This window comes from Globicephala melas, chromosome 7, assembly GCF_963455315.2.
Source record: "Globicephala melas chromosome 7, mGloMel1.2, whole genome shotgun sequence".
NCBI lineage: Eukaryota > Metazoa > Chordata > Mammalia > Artiodactyla > Delphinidae > Globicephala > Globicephala melas.
Window position 1 is genome coordinate 26,623,280 of NC_083320.1, and position 23,062 is coordinate 26,646,341.

General features: G+C 34.2%; 1 protein-coding gene across 8 annotated transcripts in view; it reads left to right on the forward strand.

Annotated features, from left to right (window-relative positions):
• The window catches only part of KANSL1L (KAT8 regulatory NSL complex subunit 1 like), a 145,441-nt gene that overhangs the window by 38,475 nt on the left and 83,904 nt on the right, over nt 1–23,062 (forward strand). For all 8 annotated transcript variants that reach the window (XM_030853120.2, XM_030853110.2, XM_060301890.1 and 5 more), the window contains exon 3: nt 5,769–5,910. In XM_030853120.2, coding sequence (XP_030708980.1) covers nt 5,769–5,910 — 142 coding nt within the window. The remainder of the gene's footprint in view (nt 1–5,768; nt 5,911–23,062) is intronic.

The following is a 23,062-nucleotide window of genomic DNA, read 5'->3' on the forward strand; positions in this document are numbered from 1 at the left end:
CATGCCAGTAAGTTCAATAACTTAGATGGACTAAGTGCTTGAAAGACACAAATTACCAAAACTGACAGAAGAAGAAATAGAAAACTTGAAAAACCTTATGTCAATTAGATAAATTAATAATTAAAAACTCCCTATAGGAAACTCCAAGCCAAGATGGCTTCACTGATTAATTTTATTGAAACTTAAGTAGTAAACAATTACAATCTTATACAAACTCCTTCAAAAGATAGAGGAGGGAACACTTCTTGACTCATTTTATGAGGTCAGCATTAGCTTGATTTTAAAATCAGATAAAGACATTACAGGAAAATAGATCAATATCTCTTTTGACTGTAGATGCAAAATATCCCTAATGAAATAGCAAACAGAATCTAGCAAAACATATTACAAAATGCATCATGACCAAAGGGGTTTATGCCAGAAAGCAAGGTTGATTTTAACATTTAAAACCAATCAAAGAAAAAAGGAGAAACAGCATATGATAATTTCCAGAGATACCAAAAATCTATTTGACAAAATTCGAACCTACTCATGATAAAAATTCACGAAAAACCCAGAATAGACAGAAACTTCTTCAATCTGATGAAGGACATTTATAAAAAGTATACAGCTAACATTACATTTAACAATGAAAGACTGAATGCTTTCTCTGTAAGATTAGGAAGAAGGTAAGGATGTCCATTCACACAGCTTATAATTAATGTTATACTGGAATTCATAGCCAGTGCAGTAAGATAAGAAAAATAATAAAAGGAATCCAGATTAAAAATAAATCAAACTGCTTTATTTGCAGTTGACATGATAATATACATAGAAAATCCTAAGGACTTTGCTATGAGGAAGATACTAAAACTCCTAAGTGAATTTAACAAGGTCAAAGTATATAAGGTCACCACATAAAAATCAACTGTATTTTTATATACTATCATCCAAACAATTTATGAATGCTATATACTAGCTTCCATAAACATGAAATACATAGAGATAAATTTTTTAAACTCTATAAAACATAGCTGAGAGAAATTACCAGTACATAAATACACAGAGAAATAATACCTTATACATTGATTAGGAGATTCAGTGTTGTGTTAATTCTCAACCAATAGATCCATGGATGCAATGAAATCCTTATCAAAATGCTGCTCTTTTTTTTTAAGAGATTGACAAGCTGATTCTCAAATTTAGAATTGTCAAAACAATATTGAGAAATAACAAAGTTGAAGAATTTACTGGATTTTAAGAATTACTCTAAACTACAATAATAGTGTCGTATTGGGTCATGGTGTTGACATAGGTAGGTAGATAGATGATAGACAGATATCCTAAGTGCTCTCTGTGTGTATGTAAGTGTATATACAACATGTAGTATTCATATAGATAGTCTTTTATCTATTCAAGGATAGTTTTGGTTTTTTTTTCTATTAAAGGATTATAGAATCTTTTCAACAAATGGTTCAGGAACTAGATATCCTATAGAAAATAATGAATCTGGACCCTTACCTGGACCAATACACAGAGCTTGACTTGAATTGGATTATAGATCTAAAAGTAAAAACACTAAAACTTTTTGATATTTTAGAAACATGAATAAATCTATGAATTCATGTTAAGCAAATATTTCTTAGCACATAAAAAGAACTATCTATAAAAGGGAGGTTTGAAAAATTGGGCTTCATCAAAATTAGAATCTTTTGCTGCTCAAAAGACACCTTTAGGAAAATGAAAGGCCAGCTACAGATTGGGAGCTATAAGTATTTCCAATACATACAGTCTGACAGTCTTATATGAACAGGAAGGTAGCCAATTAAATATGAGCAAAAGATTTAAAAAGACACTTCATTAAAGGAAGTCATAATCCCTTGGGAAGCATATGAAAACATGTTCCACATCAGGAATTGGAAAACTATGGCCCATGGACCAAATCTGGCCTATTGTCTGTTTTTGTAGACAAAGTTTTATTGAAACATCATTACACCCATTCATTTATGACTGCTCTCATGCTATAACAGGAGAGTTGAGTAGTTATTAAAGAGACGCTGTGGCCACAAAACAAATATTTCCTGTCTGCCTCCTTACAGAAAAATTTGCTATCCCCTGGTCTAAAGGAATCAAATTCCAGGGAAGACTAAGCTCTTCCTAGGTGAGCAAACAACCAGTGGAGAAGTTTGGCCTAATTTAATGTAATTTTCCCCAGGATAAAACTTATTTTTCTTGGAATTATAATTTTTTACAGTTGGATCTTATTTTTTAAATCATAGTTAATTCATTTTTATTACTAAGCTAACAAACTCTATTAAAGGCAAAATTATACAAGTTTTTCTTTAAGTTTTGGTAACTTAAGGTGTAATATTAGAAAGTTCTATCTTATTCTGAGGAACAAACTACACTTCAAGGTTAAAACAGTGATGTAGAGAGAACAAAACAAACAAAACAACAACAAGACAGTGATGTAGATTCATGATGTTGACCAGAAGTTAGTACGAAGAGAAATTGTACTGAAAACCACTTGGTTTAAACAGCCTGTACTTATTTCCATCAGTAAGTTAAGTTGTGACTGCAAACAAGTAAGGATGAGGATTGAAGGCATGTGCTGCCTTTCTGAGGACTGACTAGTCTCACTGCCCAGGTGGTATCCACTCATGGATGTATTTGCCCTGATCTTCACTAGAAGTAGGGGCTCCTATTTCCAGTGCAGATCAGGGCATGTGTTGGTCTTTGATCAGTTCAACACACTGCAGAGAGATGTAGGGAGTAAATCTTAGTGGCCTGGCAGGCCAGGCTTATATGCTAACTGAGGAGTCTAGACATTCTGGGTTTGCCTCACATTCTTATTAGTTTGTTGTTGCATCAGCTGTGTTCTGATTGGTTACACTCTAAGATATAAGCCATTACATCATTGGTTATATAAATTGTTTACATAAAACGTTTTGTGTTTGAGGTACAACAGGTGTCGATCTCCTTTGAATGAGCCATATACTTATCTGTAACATGTTTACAACCATAGTTAGTTTTTAGAAAGACATTTTTTCAAGCAAGAGAACATTTTTGATGGAAAAGATTGGTTACCATTTATAAGCATAGCAAACAGATTTTACTCCTGTTAAAATGTAGAATAAGGTATCCTTTACAGAAAATTCATTTCACTTATTACAAAGCCCCAGTATTATTTACTTTACTTAAATTAAATCTGATATTACTACTTTTTCTATGTTAGGATAATTTAATGTCACATATGAACATAAAAATGATTTTTGTAAATTTAGTTTCAGTATCAGTATTTGTACCAGAAGTACAATAACATTAACTCCATAAACTTTTATTTTTCTCTATTTCCATGAGCTAATAATCAGTTTGACAACCCAGCAAAGTGGCATGTTATAGGGAAATTTTCTGACTGGGGCAAAATTTAATGAAACAATGTTTAAGGTCATCTTTGATTTCTGCATGCTTACTTCCACATCATACTTCTTCAAGTCCTATCTACTTTAAAATCAACCTTGAGTCCATCCTCTTATCTTCATCTCTTCTTTATCTCCCACCCCATTTCCAGTCCAGGCCATTTTCATCTTTTATTCATTGTTTTAGTCACAATAAGCTCTAGAGTAACACATTAACCTTCTAATCTCAGTAATTTTGCACAGCAAAGGTTTACTGTGGCTTACGTAAAGTCCAGTGTGGTTTGAGCTGTGATCCTCTTCCATCTTGTAGCTATAATATCTGCACAGTGGCTTTGAAGTTGGTCAGATGGACTAGAGATGACTTTATCACTTTTGCTCACAGCCTGTTGGTCAGAGCTAGTCACATGGCTCCAACTTAAGTGCAGTGAAGGCTGGGAAATGTAGGATAGCACATGAAATATTTAGAGATCACAATTATCTGTACCACATTTAGGTTATTATAGTTGCATCCTAATTGGTTTCCTTATTTACTCTTATGTTCCACTACAATGCTTTCTTTACCTAGTAGCTAGAGTGCTTGGAAAAAAAAAATTTTGTTACTATCTCGCCAATAACTTCCTTTTTGCATAAAATCCAACACTTTGCCCTCACCTGTGCAACTACTGCATGATATGGTCCTTGGCTTCTTCATTAATTTCATGATTGGCAGTTAGTATTGTTATAACTGTGAATAGTGTATTTTGAATAGGTATTTTAAATTTTGTCCATAGTTATGAAAATGTGATTTAAAATAGTGTCACATTTACAAAATCACAATAATAACTATAAACTGAATAATAATACCAAGAGAAGTCCTAATTTATATGGCAGTCTCTGCAGTCACATTGTAGGTAATTAGAATCTGAAAAAAAAAAGCCTTTTGAGAACATTGACATAAAATCTGTTATAATGAATAAATTCTGTGTAGTAGAGTTACAATAATTCTGTTTCTCTGACGACAAATGATCTCAGCATAAATGTTTTCTTTGGCTAAAGTTTATATGAAAGATATTTCATTATGGTTAAATGTGTAAAAATTAATAAAGTTTATTTTTTAGAGCAGTTTTAGGTTTACAACAAAATTGAGTGGAAAATACAGAGTTCCTATATGTCCCCTGTCCCTACACAGATATTACTTCCCCCACTATCAACATACTGCACAAAGGTAGTGAATTTGTAACAATCTATAAACCTACAGTGACACATCATTATCACTCAAAGTCCATAGTTTACATTAGGTAGGGTTCACTTTCAGCGTTGTGCATTCTATGAGTTTTGACAATAAATGCAATTTTTAGACAAGTTTTTCATGAAGTTTGTGTTTTGCCATTAAGTAGTTACTTCCCTTCAGTTGTACTTTCAATTTCTTCTGTTAGGCCTTCTTCAGTTTCTTCCTTGGCAGTATGAAGCTCCTAATTAATTATCCCAAACACCACACACACACAAACTCTCTCTCTGTCTCTCTCTCTCTCTCTGTCTCTCTCTCTCTCTCTGTGTGTGTGTGTGTGTGTCTGTCTCTCTCTCCCTCTCCTCCCCCCCTCACTCTGATTGTTTTCTAGTTGGAGTGGTTGAAATATTTTCTTAAGGTAATTAATTTGTAATCTCACAAACTGTGGATTAGAGCAGTGCCCTTGCCAAAAGATAGAGGAGCTAATTAAGGTTCAACCCTTATTTTCAAATGTGCATGAAAGAAAGCCTGTATATAAATTCTTTCTCATCTCTGAGCTGTGAATCCTAGGAATAAAGTTTTTAACAAGCTGTTTATCTTAATAAACATCTCAGGATTTATATATTTGATATGTTTATTGAAATGTAGCAGAGCATTCATATTTTTGATAATTTTTGACATTAAAAAATTGATTCCTGTTCTAGCAAATGAAAATTACATTTAGTAAAATTGAGTACTCTATGGTTTGTTACATGGATTTAGATCTAGCACAGTTCAAATGACTTGTCTTATACTTGACATCTACTTACATATAAAAGTCTCATGTAACAGTTTTTACATGGTGTTAGTATTGTCATTCTTGTTTCTTTTCCTTTGCTGGCCTACTTCTGTTTCAGCCCTTGACCATTAATAAAGTATTAAATAGCAAGGAGATTATCCTACTACTGGGTACACAATATTGAATAAAAACAGGTGTTTGTGGGATAGAAAGATAAGGAAATCAAATCTTTGAGAAGTTGATATACCATTCTTCTTTCATATAATTAGATGTTTTATAAAGTAATTTGTGATTGTATGACAAGAGTCAAGGAAGCTATTAAGCAATCTCTGTGAAAACTTGATTGTCTTTGTGCTTTGACTAACTGTGTTTGTCTTGTTCACAGTAACTGTAGTACTGAATGGAAGTGGCTTGTAGACAGAGCAAGAGTTGGCAGCCGTTGGACGTGGCTTCAAGCCCAGATTTCAGAGCTAGAATACAAAATCCAACAACTAACGGATGTTCACAGGCAGATTCGTGCCTCCAAGGTATCGTGTGTGCTCTTCTATTTAAAAAAATATTGTTAGTTTTAGTTTCTTCTCATCTCTCCACACAAAATAATTGTTATTAGGCTTTATAAAAATGTAGTTAATGTTAAGATTTCTGATATATTAATTCTGTAAGTTGAAACTATTTTTGTAACTTATCACAAACTTTTTATCATATTGAGCAGTTAAGAATTTCTTTATTGGATTTCAGTTAATAGAAATGATAAACATTTTTTATAAACCTCTACTTTGTTGGAATTTATTTTAACATATGTGAGAAATTCTGAGTGTATCTTATTGGAATCTCTTTAGAGTTTTTTGTTGTTTTAAGAAAAATTATAAACACATAAAAATGTTCTAGAAAGCAATATAATGAATACCTGTGTACCCACCCTCAAATTTATCAAATATTAAATTTTTATTAATTTGGGTTTTGTTTTTAGAATAATAAAGCATTACCTTACAATTGAAGTACTTGTATAATCCTTCCTGATCCCATTCCCTTTCCCTATGCCACTGATACCAACATATTTTAAAAGATTTTAATTTTATATTGGTGTAAAGTTGACTAACAATGCTGTGTTAGTTTCAGGTGTATAACAAAGTGATTCAGTTATATATATACATGTATCTATTCTTTTTCAAATTCATTTCCCGTTTAGGTTATTATAGAGTATTAAGTAGAGTTCCCTGTGCTATACAGTAGGTCCTTGTTGGTTATATATTTTAAATATAGCAGTGTGTACATGTCATTCCCAAACTCCCAATCTATTCCTCCCCCTCCCCCTTCCCCCCTGGTAACCATAAGTTTGCTCTCTAAGTCTGTTTCTGTTTTGTAAATAGGTTTATTTGTATCTTTTTTTTTTTTTTTTTTAGATTCCTCATATAAGCGATATCATAGGATATTTGTCTTTCTCTGTCTGACTCACTTCACTTAGTATGGTAATCTCCAAGTCCATCCATGTTGCTGCAAATGGCATTATTTCATTCTTTTTAATGGCTGAGTAATATTCCATCATATATATGTTCCACATCTTTATCCATTGCTCTGTTGGTGGACATTTTGGTTGCTTCCATGTCTTGACCATTGTAAACAGTGCTGCAATGAACACTGGGGTGCATGTGTACTTTTGGATTATGGTTTTCTCCAGATATATGCCCAGGAGTGCGATTGCTGGATCATATAGTAGTTCTATTTTTAGTTTTTTAAGAAACCTCCATGCTGTTCCGTGAAGTTTATGTTTGTTCTTATTGCCATTTTGTTGTTTTGGATTTGTTTTTGTAGGTGTTTTTCCTTCCCTTCAACTTTTTTTCTCTTCTCTTGTGATTTAATGACTGACTTCAGTGTTGTGTTTGGATTTGTTTTTCTTTTTTCTGAGTGTATCTATTGTAGATTTTCAGTTTGCAATTCCCATGAGATTTTGATATAGCAATCTGTATATAAACAAGATTGTTTTAACTTGCTGGTCTTTTAATTTCAAATGCATTTCCAATATCCTGCATTTGTGCTCTCCTCTTACAGTTGCTGGTTTTGATTTGTGTGCAGGTAATTTCCCACCTTTACTGTATGTTTGCCTTTATCAGTGAGCTTTTCCATTCGTAATTTTCTTGTTCCTAGTTGCAGCCTTTTCTTTTCCACTTAGAGAAATTCCTTTAGCATTTGTTGCAAAGCTGATCTGGTGGTGCTGAATTCTCTTAGCTTTTGCTTATCTGTAAAGTTTTTGATTTCTCCACTGAATCTGAATGAGAGCCTTGCTGGGTAGAGTATTCTTGGTTGTAGGTTCTTCCCTTCATCACTTTAAATATATCATTCTACTCCCTTCTGGCCTGCAGAGTTTCTGCTGAGAAATCAGCTGATAACCTTATGGGAGTTTCCTTGTAAGTTATTTGTTGCTTTTCCCTTGTTGCTTTTAATATTTTTTCTTTGTCTTTAATTTTTGTCAGTTTGATTATTATGTGTATCAGCATTTTCCTCCTTGGGACTCTCTGTGCTTCCTGGACTTGGGTGACGCTTTCCTTTCCCATGTTAGGAAAGTCCTCTTTTCTTTTCACTCTTTTTTTCTTTATTCTGTTCTGCAGCTGTGATTTCCACCATTCTGTCTTCCAGTTCACTTATCTGCTCTTCCATCTCAGTTATTCTGCTATTGATTCCTTCTAGTGTATTTTTCATGTCATTTATTGTATTGTTCATCTCTGTTTGTTTGTTCTTTAGTTCTTCTAGGTCTTTGTTAAACATTTCTTGTATCTTCTCGATCGTTGCCTCCATCCTTTTTCCAAGATCCTGGATCGTCTTCATTATCATTATTCTGGCCTTTTTTTCCAGAAGGTTGCTTATCTCCACTTCATTCAGTTGTTTTCTCTGGGGTTTTATGTTGTTCCTTCATCTGAGACATAATCCTCTGCCGTCTCATTTTGTGTAACTTTCTGTGATTGCGGTTTCCATTCTTCAGGCTGCAGGTTTGTAGTTCTTGCTTCTGCTGCCTGCCCCCTGGTGGATGAGGCTGTCTAAGAAGCTTGTGTAGGCTTCCTGATGGGAGAGACTGGTAGCTGCCCACTGGTGGGTGGAGCTGGGTCTTGTCCCTCTGGTGGGCAGGGCTGTGTCAGGGGCTGTGTTTATTGGGCAGCTGTTTACCCAGGAAAACTTTAAACATCCTGTCTGCTGATGGGTGGAGCTGTGTTCCCCTCCTGTTGGTTGTTTGGTCTGAGGCATCCCAGAACTGGAGGTTCCAGGCTGTTGGGTGGGTCCTGGTCTTGGTGAGAAAATTGTGGCCTCCAGAAGGGCTCGTGCCAATGAGTACTCCCCAAAACTGCTGCCGCCAGCATCCTTATCACTGCAGTGAGCCACAGCTGCCCCCCACCTCTGCAGGAGACCCTCCAATACTAGCAGGTAAGTCTGGCCCAGTCTCTTATGAAGTCACTGCTTTTTTCCCCTGGGTCCTAGTGTGCTTGAGGCCCTGTGTGCACCCTCCAAGAGTAGTTTCTGTTTCCCCCAGTCCTGTGGCATTTCTATGATCAAACCCTGCTGGCATTCAAAGCCAGATTATCTGGGGGATCCTCCTCCCATTGCCAGACCGCTAGGCTGGGGAGCTAGATGTGGGGCTCAGAACTTTCACTCCTGTGGGAGAACTTCAGTGGTATAATTATTTTCCTATTTGTGGGTAGCCCACCTGGTGTGTATGGGATTTGATTTTATCATGATTGCTCCCCTCCTACTGTCTCCTTGTGCCTTCTTCTTTGTCTTTGGGTGTAGGGTATCTTTTTTGATAGGTTCCAGCATTTTTTTGTCAGTGGTTGTTCAGCAGTTAATTGTGATTTTGGTGTTTCCATAAGAAGGGGTGAGCTCAGATTGTTCTACTCAGCCATCTTGTCTTCTCCTCCTCCCTGACTCCAACATATATTGATAGGTACTATTTTTATGAATATTTATTGGTCCATAGGTATTTATCTGTATCTATAAATAAAATTTGTTTTTCATGCTTTTAAAGTCTATATAAGTTATATTTATACTACAAACTCTTTTGCAACTTGCTTGTTTTTGCTCAGCATAATTTTTATACATATTTATACTTCCTGTATGACATTTAATTGTACGAATGGAATGGAATTTTATAAATACAATGTATGTTTATCTCTTCTCCTATTTTCTATTAATAGACATGTACATTGTTTCAGTCTTTATGCCAGTAAAAACAATACATCAGTGACTGTCTTTCATGTGTTTTTTGGTGAACCTATGGAGAGCTTTTCTTGGGTATATGCCTAAAAGTGGAAATACTTGATCTTAGGCATGGCTGTATATGCTTTCCTATACCACTTATGTGATTGGGTAATCAATATTCCCACTGGCAGTGCGTGAGAGCTCCTGGTTTTCCACATCCTTGTGAACTTTTTGAATTTTTTGGTCTCTTAACTTTTGCAGTGTAATAAGAGTGAAATATTATTACTGTTTTAATTTAATTGTTCCCAAATATAATGAGATTGGGCCTCAGTGTAATTGACCATCAAATTTTGTTGTTTTATTTTTTAGATTGCACATATAAGTGATATCAAACAGTATTTGTCTTTCTCTGTGTGACTTATTTCACTTAGTCTAACATCCTCCAAGTCCATCCGTGTTTTTGCAAGTGGCAAAATTTTATTCTGTTTTATGGATAAGTAGTATTCCATTGTGTGTTTGTGTATGTATGTGTGTGTGTGTGTGTATCTCACATCTTCTTTATCCATTCATCTGTTGATGGACACTTAGTTTGCTTCCATTCTTGGCAATTGTAAACAATGCTGCTATGAACATTGGGGTGTATGTATCTTTTTGAATTAATTTTTTTTTCAGATATATATGCAGGAGTGGAATTCCTGGGTCATATGGTAGTTCTATTTTTAGTTTTTTGAGAAACCTTCATAATGTTTTCTACAGTGCCTGCACCAAAAATACGTACATATACATTCCCACCAAAAATGTACGAGGGTTCCCTTTTCTCCACATCCTTGCCAACATTTATTATTTGTGTTCTTTTTTTTTTTTTTTTTTTTTTTTTGCAGTACGCGGGCCTCTCACTGTTGTGGCCTCTCCCACTGCGGAGCACAGGCTCCGGACGTGCAGGCTCAGTGGCCATGGCTTATGGGCCCAGCCGCTCCACGGCATGTGGGATCTTCCCAGACTGGGGCACGAACCCGTGTCTCTTGCATCGGCAGGCAGACTCTAAACCACTGCGCCACCAGGGAAGCCCTATTTGTGTTCTTTTTGATGATGGCCATTCAGACAGGTGTGAGGTGATATCTCATTGTGGTTTTAATTTACATTCTCTGATGATTAACTGTGTTGAACATTTCTTCATGTGCCTATTGGCCACATGTAAGTCTTCTTTGGAAAATTTTCTCTTTAGGTCTTCTGCCCATTTTTTGATTGGGTTGTTTGGGGTTTTTTGCTGTTGAGTTGTATGAGCTGTTTATAAATTTTGGATATTAACCCCTTACTGGTCATATCATTTGCAAATATTTTCTCCCATTCAGTCGGTTGTCTTTTCATTTTGTTAATGGTTTCCTTTGCTATACAAAAGACTGTAAGTTTAATTAGGTCCTATTTGTTTATTTTTGCTTTTATTTCCTTTGCTTTTGGAGACAGATCCAAAAAAATATTGCTACAATTTATTTCAAAGGGTGTTTTGCCTATGTTTTCTTCTAGGAGTTTTATGGTTTCCAGTCTTACATTTAAGTCTTTAATCCATTTTGAGTTTATTTTTGTATATGATGTTAGAGAATTTTCTAATATCATTCTTTTACATGTAGCTGTCTAGTTTTCCCAGTACCACTTACTAAAGAGCCTGTCTTTTCTCCACCATATATTTTTGCCTCCTTTTTTATAGATTAATTGACCATAACTGCATGTATTTATTTGTGGGCTCTCTATTCTATTCCATTGATCTATGTGTCTATTTTTGTGCCAGTACCATACTGTTTTGATTACTGTAGCTTTGTAGTATAGTCTGAAGTGAGGGAGTGTCATTAATCTAGCTCTGTTACTCTTTTTCAAGATTGTTTTGGCTATTTGGGGTCTTTTTTATTTCCATACAAATTTTAAAAGTTTTCATTCTAGTTCTGTGAAAAATGCCCTTGGTATTGTATTTCGATAGGGATTGCATTGAATCTGTAGATTGTCCTGGATAGTATGGTCATTTTAACAATATTAATGCTTCTTCTTTTCTTTTCTTTCTTTCTTTTTTTTTTTTTTTTTTTGGCTGCACTGCATGGCATGCAGGATCTTAGTTCCCTGACCAGGGATTGAACCTGTGTCGCCTGCAGTGGGAGTGCAGATTCTTAATCTTAACCACTGGACTGCCAGAGAAGTCCCAAAATATTAATTCTTCTAATCCATAAACACCATATATCTTTCCATCTGTTTGTATTGTCTTCAGTTTCTTTCATCAGCATCTTATACTTTTCCAAGTACACCTCTTTTAACTCCTTAGGTAAATATATTCCTAGGTATTTTATTCTTTTTGATGTGATTGTAATTGGGATTGTTTCCTTGATTTCTTTTTCTGCTAGTTTGTTGTTAGTCTATAGAAATGGAACAGATTTCTGTATATTAATTTTGTATCCTGCAACTTTACTGAATTCATTGATGAGCTCTGGTAGTTTTTTCATGGTATCTATAGGATTTTCTTAGTATCATGTCAACTGCAAACAGTGATAGTTTTACGCTTTCTTTCCAGTTTGAATTCCTTTTATTTCTTTTTCTTTCCTGCTTGCTATGGCTAGGACTTCCATACCATGCTGAATAAAAGTGGCAAGAGTGGGTGTCTTTGTCTTGCTCCTGATCTTAGAGGAAATGCTTTCAGCTTTTTACCACTGAGTGTGATGGGTTTGTCATATATGGCCTTTATTATGTTCAGGTATGTTCCCTCTATGCCCACTTTCTAGAGAGTATCATAAATGGATGTTGAATTTTGTTAAAAGCTTCTTCTGCATCTATTGAGATGACATTTGGTTTTTATTCTTCAATTTGTTATTGTGGTGTATCACATTGATTGATTTGCATATGTTGAAAGTCCTTGCAAAAATCTTGAGAAAAATCACACTTGATCATGGTATATGATCCTTTTAATGTATCCTTGGAGTTGGTTTCCTAATATTTTGTTGAGGATTTTGGTATCTATGTTCATTAGTGATATTGGCCTGTAATTTTCTTTTTTGTGTGATATCTTTGTCTGGTTTTGGTATCAGGGTGATGCTGGCCTTGTAGAAAGAGTTTAAAAGTGTTCCTTTCTCTACAATTTTTTGGAATTGTTTGAGAAGAATAGATGTTAACTCTTTTGTAAATGTTTGGTTGAATTCAGATGTAAAGCCATCTGGTCTTGGACTTTTGCTTGTTGGGCACTTTTTTCTTTTCTTTTTAATTACTGATTCAGTATCATTACTGGTTATTGGTCTGTTCATATTTTCTGTTTCTTCCTGGTTCAGTTTTGGGAGATTGTACCTTTCTAAGAAGTTTTTTCATTTCTTCTAGGTTGTCCACTATATTTGTATATAGTTGTTTATTGTAGTCTCTTACAATTGTTTGTGTTTATGTACTCTTGGTTGTAACTTCTCCTTTTTCATTTCTGATTTTCCTGATTTGGGCCCTCTTTTTTTCTTGCTGAGTATGGTTAACAGTTTATCAATTTTATCTTTTCAAATAACCATCTCTTAGTTTCATTGATCTTTTCTATTTTTGTTTTTGTATATATTTCATTTACGTCTGCCCTGCTCTTTGTGATTTCTTTCCTTCTACTAAGTTTAGGTTTTCTTTATTCTTTTCTTAGCTCTTTCAGGTGTGAGGTTAGGTAGTTTATTAGAAATTTTTCTTGTTTCATTAGGTAAGCTTGTATAGCTATGAACTTGTCTCTTAGAACTGCTTTTGCTGCATCCCTTAGATTTTAGATCATTGTATTTTTATTTTCATTTGTCTCCAGGTATTTTTTGATTTCTTCAGTGATCCAGTGGTTGTTTAGTATCCTATTGTTTAGCTTCCATGTGTTTGTGTGTTTTTTTCTTGTAATTGATTTCTAGTCTTATTGCATTGTGGTTGGGAAAGATGCTTCGTATGATTTCAATTTTGTTAAATTTACCACGGCTTGTTTTGTGGCCTAGCATGTTATCTATCCTGGAGAATGTTCCATGTGCACTTGAAAGTAGTGTGTATTCTGTTGCTTTTGGATGGAATGTTCTGTCTGTCTATCTATCTATCTATCTATATTAAGTTTCTCTGGTCTAATATGTCATTTAAGGCTAGTGTTTCCTTATTGATTTTCTGTCTTGATGATTCGTCCACTTATATAAGTGGGATGTTAAAGTGTCCTACTATTATTGTGTTACTGTTGAGGTCTCCCTTTATGTTTGTTAGTATTTGCTTTATGTATTTAGTGCTACTATTTTGGGTGCATATATATTTATAATTGTTATATCTTCTTCTTGGATTGATCCCTTGATCATTATGTAATGTCCTTCTTTGTCTCTTGTAACAGTCTTTATTTTAAAGTCGACTTTGTCTGATATAAGTATTCCTACCCCAGCTTTTTTTGATGTCCAGTTGTATAGAATAATTTTTTCTATGCCCTCACTTTCAGTATGTGTATGTCTTTAGATCTGAAGTGAGTGTCTTTTAGACAGCATATATACAGGTCTTCTTTTTGTATCCATTCAGCCACTCTGTGTCTTTTAGTTGGCCTTATAACTCTTATTTTCAGCTCATATTTAAGTATTACTTTGAGTGCATAGCATGTATTTAATTCTCTCATTGTTCTGTTTTTAATATGTTTTAATTTCCAATGTGATTACCTTTTTAACCTGAGTTATTTAATAATACATCTTTATGTTCCTGAACTCATGAATCTTTTTTTTTTTTTTTTTTGGTATTTTGTCATTTAAGTGCATTGTAATCTGTGAACTGATTACCTTATATGGATTTCATTCTTCATGACAAACTACTAATCAAATTTTGTAAATGCTCAATGTGTCGTAGAAATAATGTATATTCTTTATTTGTTGATTATAGAATTCTCTATTAAACTGGTTGACTTTGTTGTATACATCTGCTATATCTTCATATATCTAGATCTTTCAATTCTAATATATATATATTTGATATATATTTATTAATATTTGTCATCATTTTGAATTTTTCAGTTTCTCCTAGTAATTCTGTCAGTTTTTGCTTCTTACACTTTGAAATACTAATGCTATTTGGTAGATACAATTTTTTTTTTTCTTCCAGGTGTTTGTTTTATAAGGTACATTTAGCTAGGTTTTTTTTTTTTTTTTTTTTTTTTTTGCGGTACGCAGGCCTCTCATTGTTGTGGCCTCTCCCTTTGCGGAGCACAGGCTCCAGACACACAGGCTCAGTGACCATGGCTCATAGGCCTAGCCGCTCCATCGTATGTGGGATCCTCCCGGACCAGGGCATGAACCCGTTTCCCCTGCATTGGCAGGCAGACTCTCAACCACTGCGCCACCAGGGAAGCCCTAGCTAGGTTTTTAAAATCCACTCTGAGTAGTTTTAATTTTCATTTTCTTTTATTTTCCTCTCTTTGTGTTTTGTTTTTCACTTGTCTTTCGTTGGATTGATGGAACTTGCTTTATTCCTTTCTTCTCTCTCTGCTCTTCTGAAAGCTATACATTATAGTCTTATTCTTTGTCATTACTCCTAGTTTGTAACATACTTCCTTAAGAGCAAATAATTCTAACAATGACTAAAAGTACTCAGTACTTTTATATGCTTTTTTCCTTAAGATATGGATCTTAATGCTATTTAACTATGCATTATATATATCTGCTTCAATCTAGTTACTTATTTTACAGTCAGTAATTAATTACATTTCTAACAGACTTCATTAAAATATACTCACTGTTTTTTTGTATTCTGTATATAAAATTAGGTTACAGAGTAAGCTTCTGTAACAACATAACTCACAAATATAATGGCTTTATAAAGATACATAATGCTTCAAAAATAAAGAGTGAGTACATGCTGGTAGAGCACCTTGGTTGAACAGGGTCATTCAGGGACTCAGGTTCCTTCTGTCTTGCTTCTTTGACATACTCTCAGGTATGTTGACTGCACTGTTGGACAGGGTTGTAGTCTTCTCATTTGTGCTCTCGGGAAGTGCGAAGAGAAGTGTGGTATAGTTTGTCTTTAAGTTGGATGTGACTTGGAAGTTGCACTACTTTGTTTCACACTCCGTTAGCCCAAACTTAGCCACATGAGTATAACATGAGTACTCTCCATGTGTAGGAGTGAAAGCTGAGTAATACTGTCTTTCACTGAGAAGTTGTATGCGTAGCTAAAACTGCGGTAGGGTTGGAGTCTTGAAAAGAAGAGGAAAATGGGTACTGGAAGAGTATGCAGTATCTGCTACTTTGTCTTTTCTCTCTTGGTTTGCTTCTTGCTGAAGTAAATTCGTTAGTACTTTTTGATATTAATCTCTGAACATTTAAACTCTCTTTGTATTTGTATGTCTCAAAATACTTTTATACTACCCTCACTCTTCAATGATATTTTAGGTTGATAGAGAATTCTGATTTGATAGTTATTTTCCCTTAGGCCTTTAAAGATAGTATTTCATTGTTTTCTTTATAATGATGAGCAGTTTACTATCAATGTAATTGTTTTTCCTATGTAAGTACTCTGTCCTTTCTAGCTGGTAACTTAAAATTTTTCTTGTTTATTTGATTTTCTACATTTTTTAAACTAACATGTGTTTAATTATGGATTTATCTTTCTTTATCTTGTTTTCAGAGTACACCTTTTTAACTGTACAATTTGCTGAATTTTGACAAATATATAGTTGTGTAAACATCACCGTGATCTCCCCCTCTTAATTATTGAACTGCTGTTTTCCAGGAAAGGACAAAAAGTGCTTATTTTATAGGGAATTTGACAAAAATAAGCTAACTTTCTCGCACATTGATTTGCAAGTTCTGTCAGATGTTCATGTTGAGATGGCCTGATAGAGTTAGAAATATGAGATTTGGAGAAGGCAGGTTTATAAGAAGATGTAGATGTAGAAATGGCAATTAAAGCTATGCTATTATATTATAGCAATTTTTAAAATAAAATTTATTCATCTCTCTTTCCTTCCTTATTTTCTACCTTTCCTCCTTCTTTCCTTCATTCTTTCCCTTCTTTCCTTTCACACACAGTTATTAGGTGCCTAATATGTGCTTAGGGTATACAGTGATGAATAAATCAACAGAGTTCTTATATTTTTAGGGTTTAGTCTAATGGGGGAAAAATTGAGCAAATGATTACAGAAATAAACACTGTTTTATTTCCCAGCAGGGGAAATTTAACATGGAATTTTCCTAGCTTAAGCATATATTGTTTCCTCCAAATTATAGGCTGTTTACTTGGAACTTGAAGTATATTTTCCCATAGAAGTAACAATATAAAGAGTCTTATGCAATCCCATAAGTCCTATTTAATCTAAATATTGCTAAATATCTCTTTCTATCTTTTTTTGACTATTAATGCAATTTTTTATTGAAGTATAGTTGATTTTAGTATTGTGTTAGTTTCAGGTGTACAGCATAGTGATTTAGTATTTTTGCAGATTATATTCCATTACAGGTTATTACAAGATATTGGGTATAATTCCCTGTGTTATATAGTAAATCCTTGTTGCTTATCTATTTTATGTATAGTAGTTTGTATCTACTAATCCTATACCCCAAATCTGTCCCTCCCCACACCTTCTTCCCTGTGGTAACCATAGGTTTGTTTTCTATGTCTGTGAGTCTGTTTCTGTTTTGTATATACATTCATTTGTATTATTTTTTAGATTCTACATATAAGGGTTATCATATATATTTGTTTTTGACTTCACTAAGCATAATATTCTCTAGATTCATCTACATTTTTGCAAATGGCAATATTTCATTCTTTTTTATGGCTGAGTAGTATTCCATTGTGTATATATACATACATATATGTATATATACACTGCATCTTCTTTATTCAATCGTTTGTTGATGAGCTCTTGGGTTGCATCCATGTCTTGGCTATTGTAAATAATGCTTCTATGAACATTGGTGTGCATGTATCTTTTAAAATTAGTGGTTTTGCTTTTTATGGATATATACCCAGGAGTGTGATTGTTGGATCATATGGTAACTCTATTTTTAGTCTTTTAAGGAACCTCCATGCTGTTTTCCACAGTGGCTGCACCAATTTAGATTCCCACCAACAGTGTACCAGGGCTCCCTTTTTTCCACATTCTCTCCAACACTTATTTGTTATTTATAGGCTTTTTGATGGTAACCATTCTGACAGGTGTGAGGTCATATTTCATTGTGGTTTTGATTTTCATTTCTCTAATAATTAGTGATGTTGAGCATCTTTTCATGTGCCTGTTAGCAATCTTTATGTCTTCTTTGGGAAAATGTCTATTCAAGTCTTCTGCCAATTTTTTGGTTGGATTATTTGTTTGATATTGAGCTTTATGAGCTGTGTGTGTGTGTGTGTGTGTGTGTGTGTGTGTGTGTGTGTATTTATACACACATATATATATATTTTATTCAATATAGTTGATTTATAATGTGTTAGTTTCAGGTGTACAGCAAAGTGATTCAGTTATACATACATATATATCTAGTTTTTTCAGATTCTTTTTCTTTATAGGTTATTACAAAATATTCAGTATAGTTCCCTGTGCTATACAGTAGGTCCTTGGTGGTTATCTATTTTATATATAGTAATATGTATATGTTAATCCTAAACTCTTAATTTATCCATCCCCCTCTTTCACCTTTGGTAACCATAAGTTTGTTTTCTATGTCTACGGGTCTGTTTCTGTTTTGTATATAAGTTCATTTGTATCATTTTAATGAATGATAATGAAAAAATGCCATTTGCAGCAACATGGATGAACCTAGAGATTCTCATACTAAGTGAAGTAAGCCAAATATCATATGATATCACTTATATGTGGAATCTAAAAACAAAAAAACTTCTACCTTTGTTTTTGTGAGACACTGTATTCTACATGGTGAAACTGTGGACATAATGGAGATAATATTATAAGGTTGATAGTGACTGGTCTGAAACGAAATAGCAGAGAAGGGAGGGAGTTAGAGTCCTCAAACCATGTAGTTAGCCTAACCCCACCTAGGGTCTGCACATCCATAAAGATTAGTGAATTTTAAATTCTGTCTATCATGAGTTTATATTCTGGTAGGGGAGATAGAGCATGTAAATATCGTTGATTACAATATAATACAATATGTGGAATGATATGTGTTTTTAATAAGATATAGATGTGGCATAGAGAGAATATTTCACTCTGTCATTAGGGGTTTGCAGGTCAGAGAATACATCAGTAAAGAGGTGATGCCTCAGTATGACTTTGGAGGATAAATAGTAGTTTGCTTAATGAACTTATGGAACTGGAAAAGGGATTCCTTAAATTTTGAAGGCATACAACATGATCTGTTTTAGGAATGACAAATTAGTATGTATTCAAAGGAGCAGAAACTTTGAGCTGTGCAGGGATGGGAGAGGAAGCTAGGAAGTCATGAATATTGTTTAATGCTTTGTAAAATTTTGTGGTGATGTCTGTAGGAAGGTGGATAGAAGCATAGATATAGAACCTTAGGCTTACCCATTCTCTCTGTTGGATTTGAGGCAACTGTGTTCAGGAATAGTTTCCTGATGGAAGTTTCCTATTCAGTTACTCTTTCTCCTTTTTAACTGTCTTCACCTGGGCCTTAAGTTGTAGTGATCTCCCAATCTTCTCAAGATCACCAGATAGTTTTCTTTGATGATTTTCTTTGAAAGATGTCACAAGTGTTTTTATAGCCAGTAGAGTTCTAAGAACAAATCAAGTTTAAAGCAATTTGGAAATTTCCAAGAAAGTGGGTTCCTAGTTGAAATGATAACTAAGTTTTATATTTGAATCTAGGCAGTCTGGTTCATTTTGCTTTGACTTGAGAAGGGGTATTTTAATATTCTCTGTGTTCTAAGCAATGCTTTATACTTGTTTAAACATTTTTTGAAGTTTGATTATATGTTTATATAATATCTATTTGTAATAAATTATTTTAAGGAAATAAATCTTTCCAGCAATAATTTATGTAGCCTTACATTTTTTCTTTGTTCTGGCTAGATGTGATTCTGGCCCTTTGTTCCCTTAAGAGTCATATTATGTTTATTTTATAGAAGATATCATTATAATTATGCTATCAACATACAATATTTCTTTACTTTGATACCTTCTGCTTACCTTTCTTAGAAATTAATCAAGATGTTTAATTGCTTATTTATGTGCAGTTTAGTTGAGTTATTATTGTATTGAATAGGGGAAACAACACTTTTTTGCTCTAATACCTTCTTGAATTATTGTAATTAAAAAATTGAGAAGAGTGGTTTAATGCATTTTAAGTGAAACAGAACTTTTTATTTAATGTATCTTGAAAGGAAAAAAGAAACCTTTCCTCTCAGTTAAATTAGAGATAAAGAAAGGGGAAAGAAATTGAGATGCTCTTTTATAAATAGCCTTTTTAAATAAGTGCTACTTTTGTGTCTCTGGTCGGAAAACATACAGTGTTTTAGTAGTGTAAAATAAGGGACAAATGACCTAAAATGTGTCATTTGCCCCTTCTTTGACACACTCCAGGTAGTCTAAATTTTGCTTAAATTCTTAGAAGAAAGCAGGTATTAGCAACATCCCTTCCTTGTTCTTGCAACAGCTTTGTCAACACACTACAACTGCCATATTTCTCTTTTTCTCTGCTCCAGCTTTTACTGAGACAACAGCTTCTTCTCACTTTCAGAAAAAAATTTATAATAGTTTTTCTTAGTTGGAGAGGCTGGCTATCCTATATTAAATGATTTCCCCTTTAGATTTCTTTTGTTATCCTATAATAGGGTCTTCCACATCTTAAATTGTACATTTTGTTTGTTTTAAAGTTTTCATTTAAGTTTTTGCTTAAAATTAGTTTTGATGACTTTATATAAATAATAAATATGTTGCTGATGAAAGCGTGCACCTCAGATGAGACTTGAACCCATTGGCCGGGACTCAAACCCAGCCAGAGCCCAGACTGGGACTGGAACCCACGGGCTGGGACTCGAACCCAGCCAGAACCCAGATTAGGACTTGAACCCATGGGCTGGGACTCGAACCCAGCCAGAACCCAGATTAGGACTTGAACCCATGGGCTGGGACTCAAACCTGGCCAGAACCCAGATTGGGGCTTGAATCCACGATCTTTTAATTGAGAGCACACTTGATCTCAGGACTTAGTGAACCTCAGGTTCTTGATATCTCATTGCAGAAAGAATTCAGTGAGAGACAAAGTGATAGATAAGAAGTGGATTTATTTAGAGAGAAACACACTCCACAGACAGAGTGTGGGCCATCTCAGAAGGCAAGAGTCCCCAAAATACAGCGTGGTTAGTTTTTATGGGCTGGGTAATTTCATAGGCTAGTGAGTGGGTGGATTATTCCAACTATTTCAGGGAAGGGGCGAAGATTTCCAGGAATAGGGCCACTGTCCACTTTTTGACCTTTTATGGTTGGCCTCAAAACTGTCATGGCGCTGGTGGGTGTGTCATTTAGCATGCTAATGTATTAAAAAGAGCTGTGATGAGGTTCAAGGTCCACTGGAAGTCGAGTATTCTACCATCTTGGACCTAGCTTGTTTCAACCAGTTTTTGTCATGTCCTATGGCTATGTCATTCTTTTAAAGGTTGTGCCCTTCCCCCTTACCTCCTGTTTCACTGAGGCAATTGTTTATTTTTTCACACTATGTCATCTCTATGAGGACCCTGGGAGTGGAGGTGGAGACCTCTCTAGTGTTATTATTGGGAATAGTTGTCTTCTCTGAGCAGCTGATTTGTTTTCATCTTCATCTATGCTAAGGTTTTCACTTGTTTCAGTTAGCACAACTCATCCTTCTAAAAAAAATTTATGTCTTTGTTATTTATCTTATTTTATCTATCATTAGACTACTTTCCTGATCTTTTAAAGAATTCAGATTAATTTAGTTATAATTAACAAACAAAACTGTAAAATATTCATCACGGTGACCCAACACATGTATATTCTTTTCCTGATTTTTAAGAAGAGGAATTATTTCTGCAGTGTCTCCAGAGGATTTAATCTTCTTCCCTTTGTTCTCTATTCTCGGTTATGGCAGAGAAAAATCATGGGCCATTCTTACATTGTGAGAGTTTTGTCCAGGGCAACAGTTTAAGAGAACAAAATAGGTTATGAAGTTGACTATGAGTGTCTCCCCTGTTGAATCTTTAAAATATTATTCTTCAATGAATTAACTATAGCAGGCCTCCTACTTATAAAAAGGTAGTATTCTTATACTACCTTTTTGAAATTCAGAATCAATTTTTGCATAGAAACAATATTGTAAGTAGGGATTATGAAATCAGGGTAATTCACAGAAGCCTGGCCCATAATATAAACTGTAATCAAACCAAATAGAATTATAATTAATTTAATATAGTAAAAACTTATATTCTTTTGTATGTCGATACTTGTGAAAAACCTACTATAGACTTGTACAAATTTGGGGTAGACATTTCAGATACTTTCAAGAGCTTTTGGATTGATGATACTGTCTGTCAAGTCTAATTTAATTTTTAAAATATCAAGTGAAACAGAAACTTCTTTTAAATATATTCTTCAGATTTCTTGACAGCTGTATTTGTGCATTCTATGAAAACAGTCATTGAGATGGGATCAACAGTTGGGTCCTTTTATCTTTGTAAAAGTTAGTAGCGCTGTTACAAGTATAGGTAAAAAAGAAAATGTTACTTTTACCAAGCATCATTTGTAATATATTACTGTAAATAATAAAATGTATGTTTAATACAATATCTGAATATGTTAATTCTAAAGTGATATATTCTCTAAATTATAGTGTAAACTAAGACTACTTATATATAACATATAATCTATAGGTGGTTTCCATCCTATGTAAAGTACTTATACATGATATAAGCTAGCCCACAGCAATTATTTAATTTGTCCCATCTTGAAATACTCTATGCTTATATTAATGTTTTAGTCTATTTTTCATTCCAAGAATATAATATTTTAGCCACATTAGGCATTTAATACCTTTCCAACTAGCCTGTAGGAACTTATTGACATTTTGCCCCCCAAAAAGTATGTATGTATGTATGTGTGTATATATATATATATATATATATATATATATATATACACACACATATATTTAATAATAATATGTATTATTCTTTGCAGGGGGAAGTGTAGTAAAAGGGGTAGGAAGGGAAGAAATTTTATGACGAGAACTGTGAAACCATTAAGATCATATCTGTGTAATCCTTTTCCCCCTTTCTCTCCTGTCTTCATTACTTCTGAGGGATTAAGGGTGAGGACAGTTGGAGTGAAGAAGCTAGGGAATGTGGGGAAAGTTCAGCAAGCCAGTTGAGGAATGTGTATGTATGAATGTTAGGCAGGGAGTACAGAGGCAGCTAGATCCCTATTCATTTCTCCAGTTACTTACATTCCAGAAAATACTCCATCAAGGTTGAAAACCTTTGTCTTTATTAATAACTTGTCTGCTCTGTAAGCAATGAGAACTTTGGCCTAGAGAGTACTTTTTCTCAGTGGTGCAGTCCTGCCAACTCTGGCTG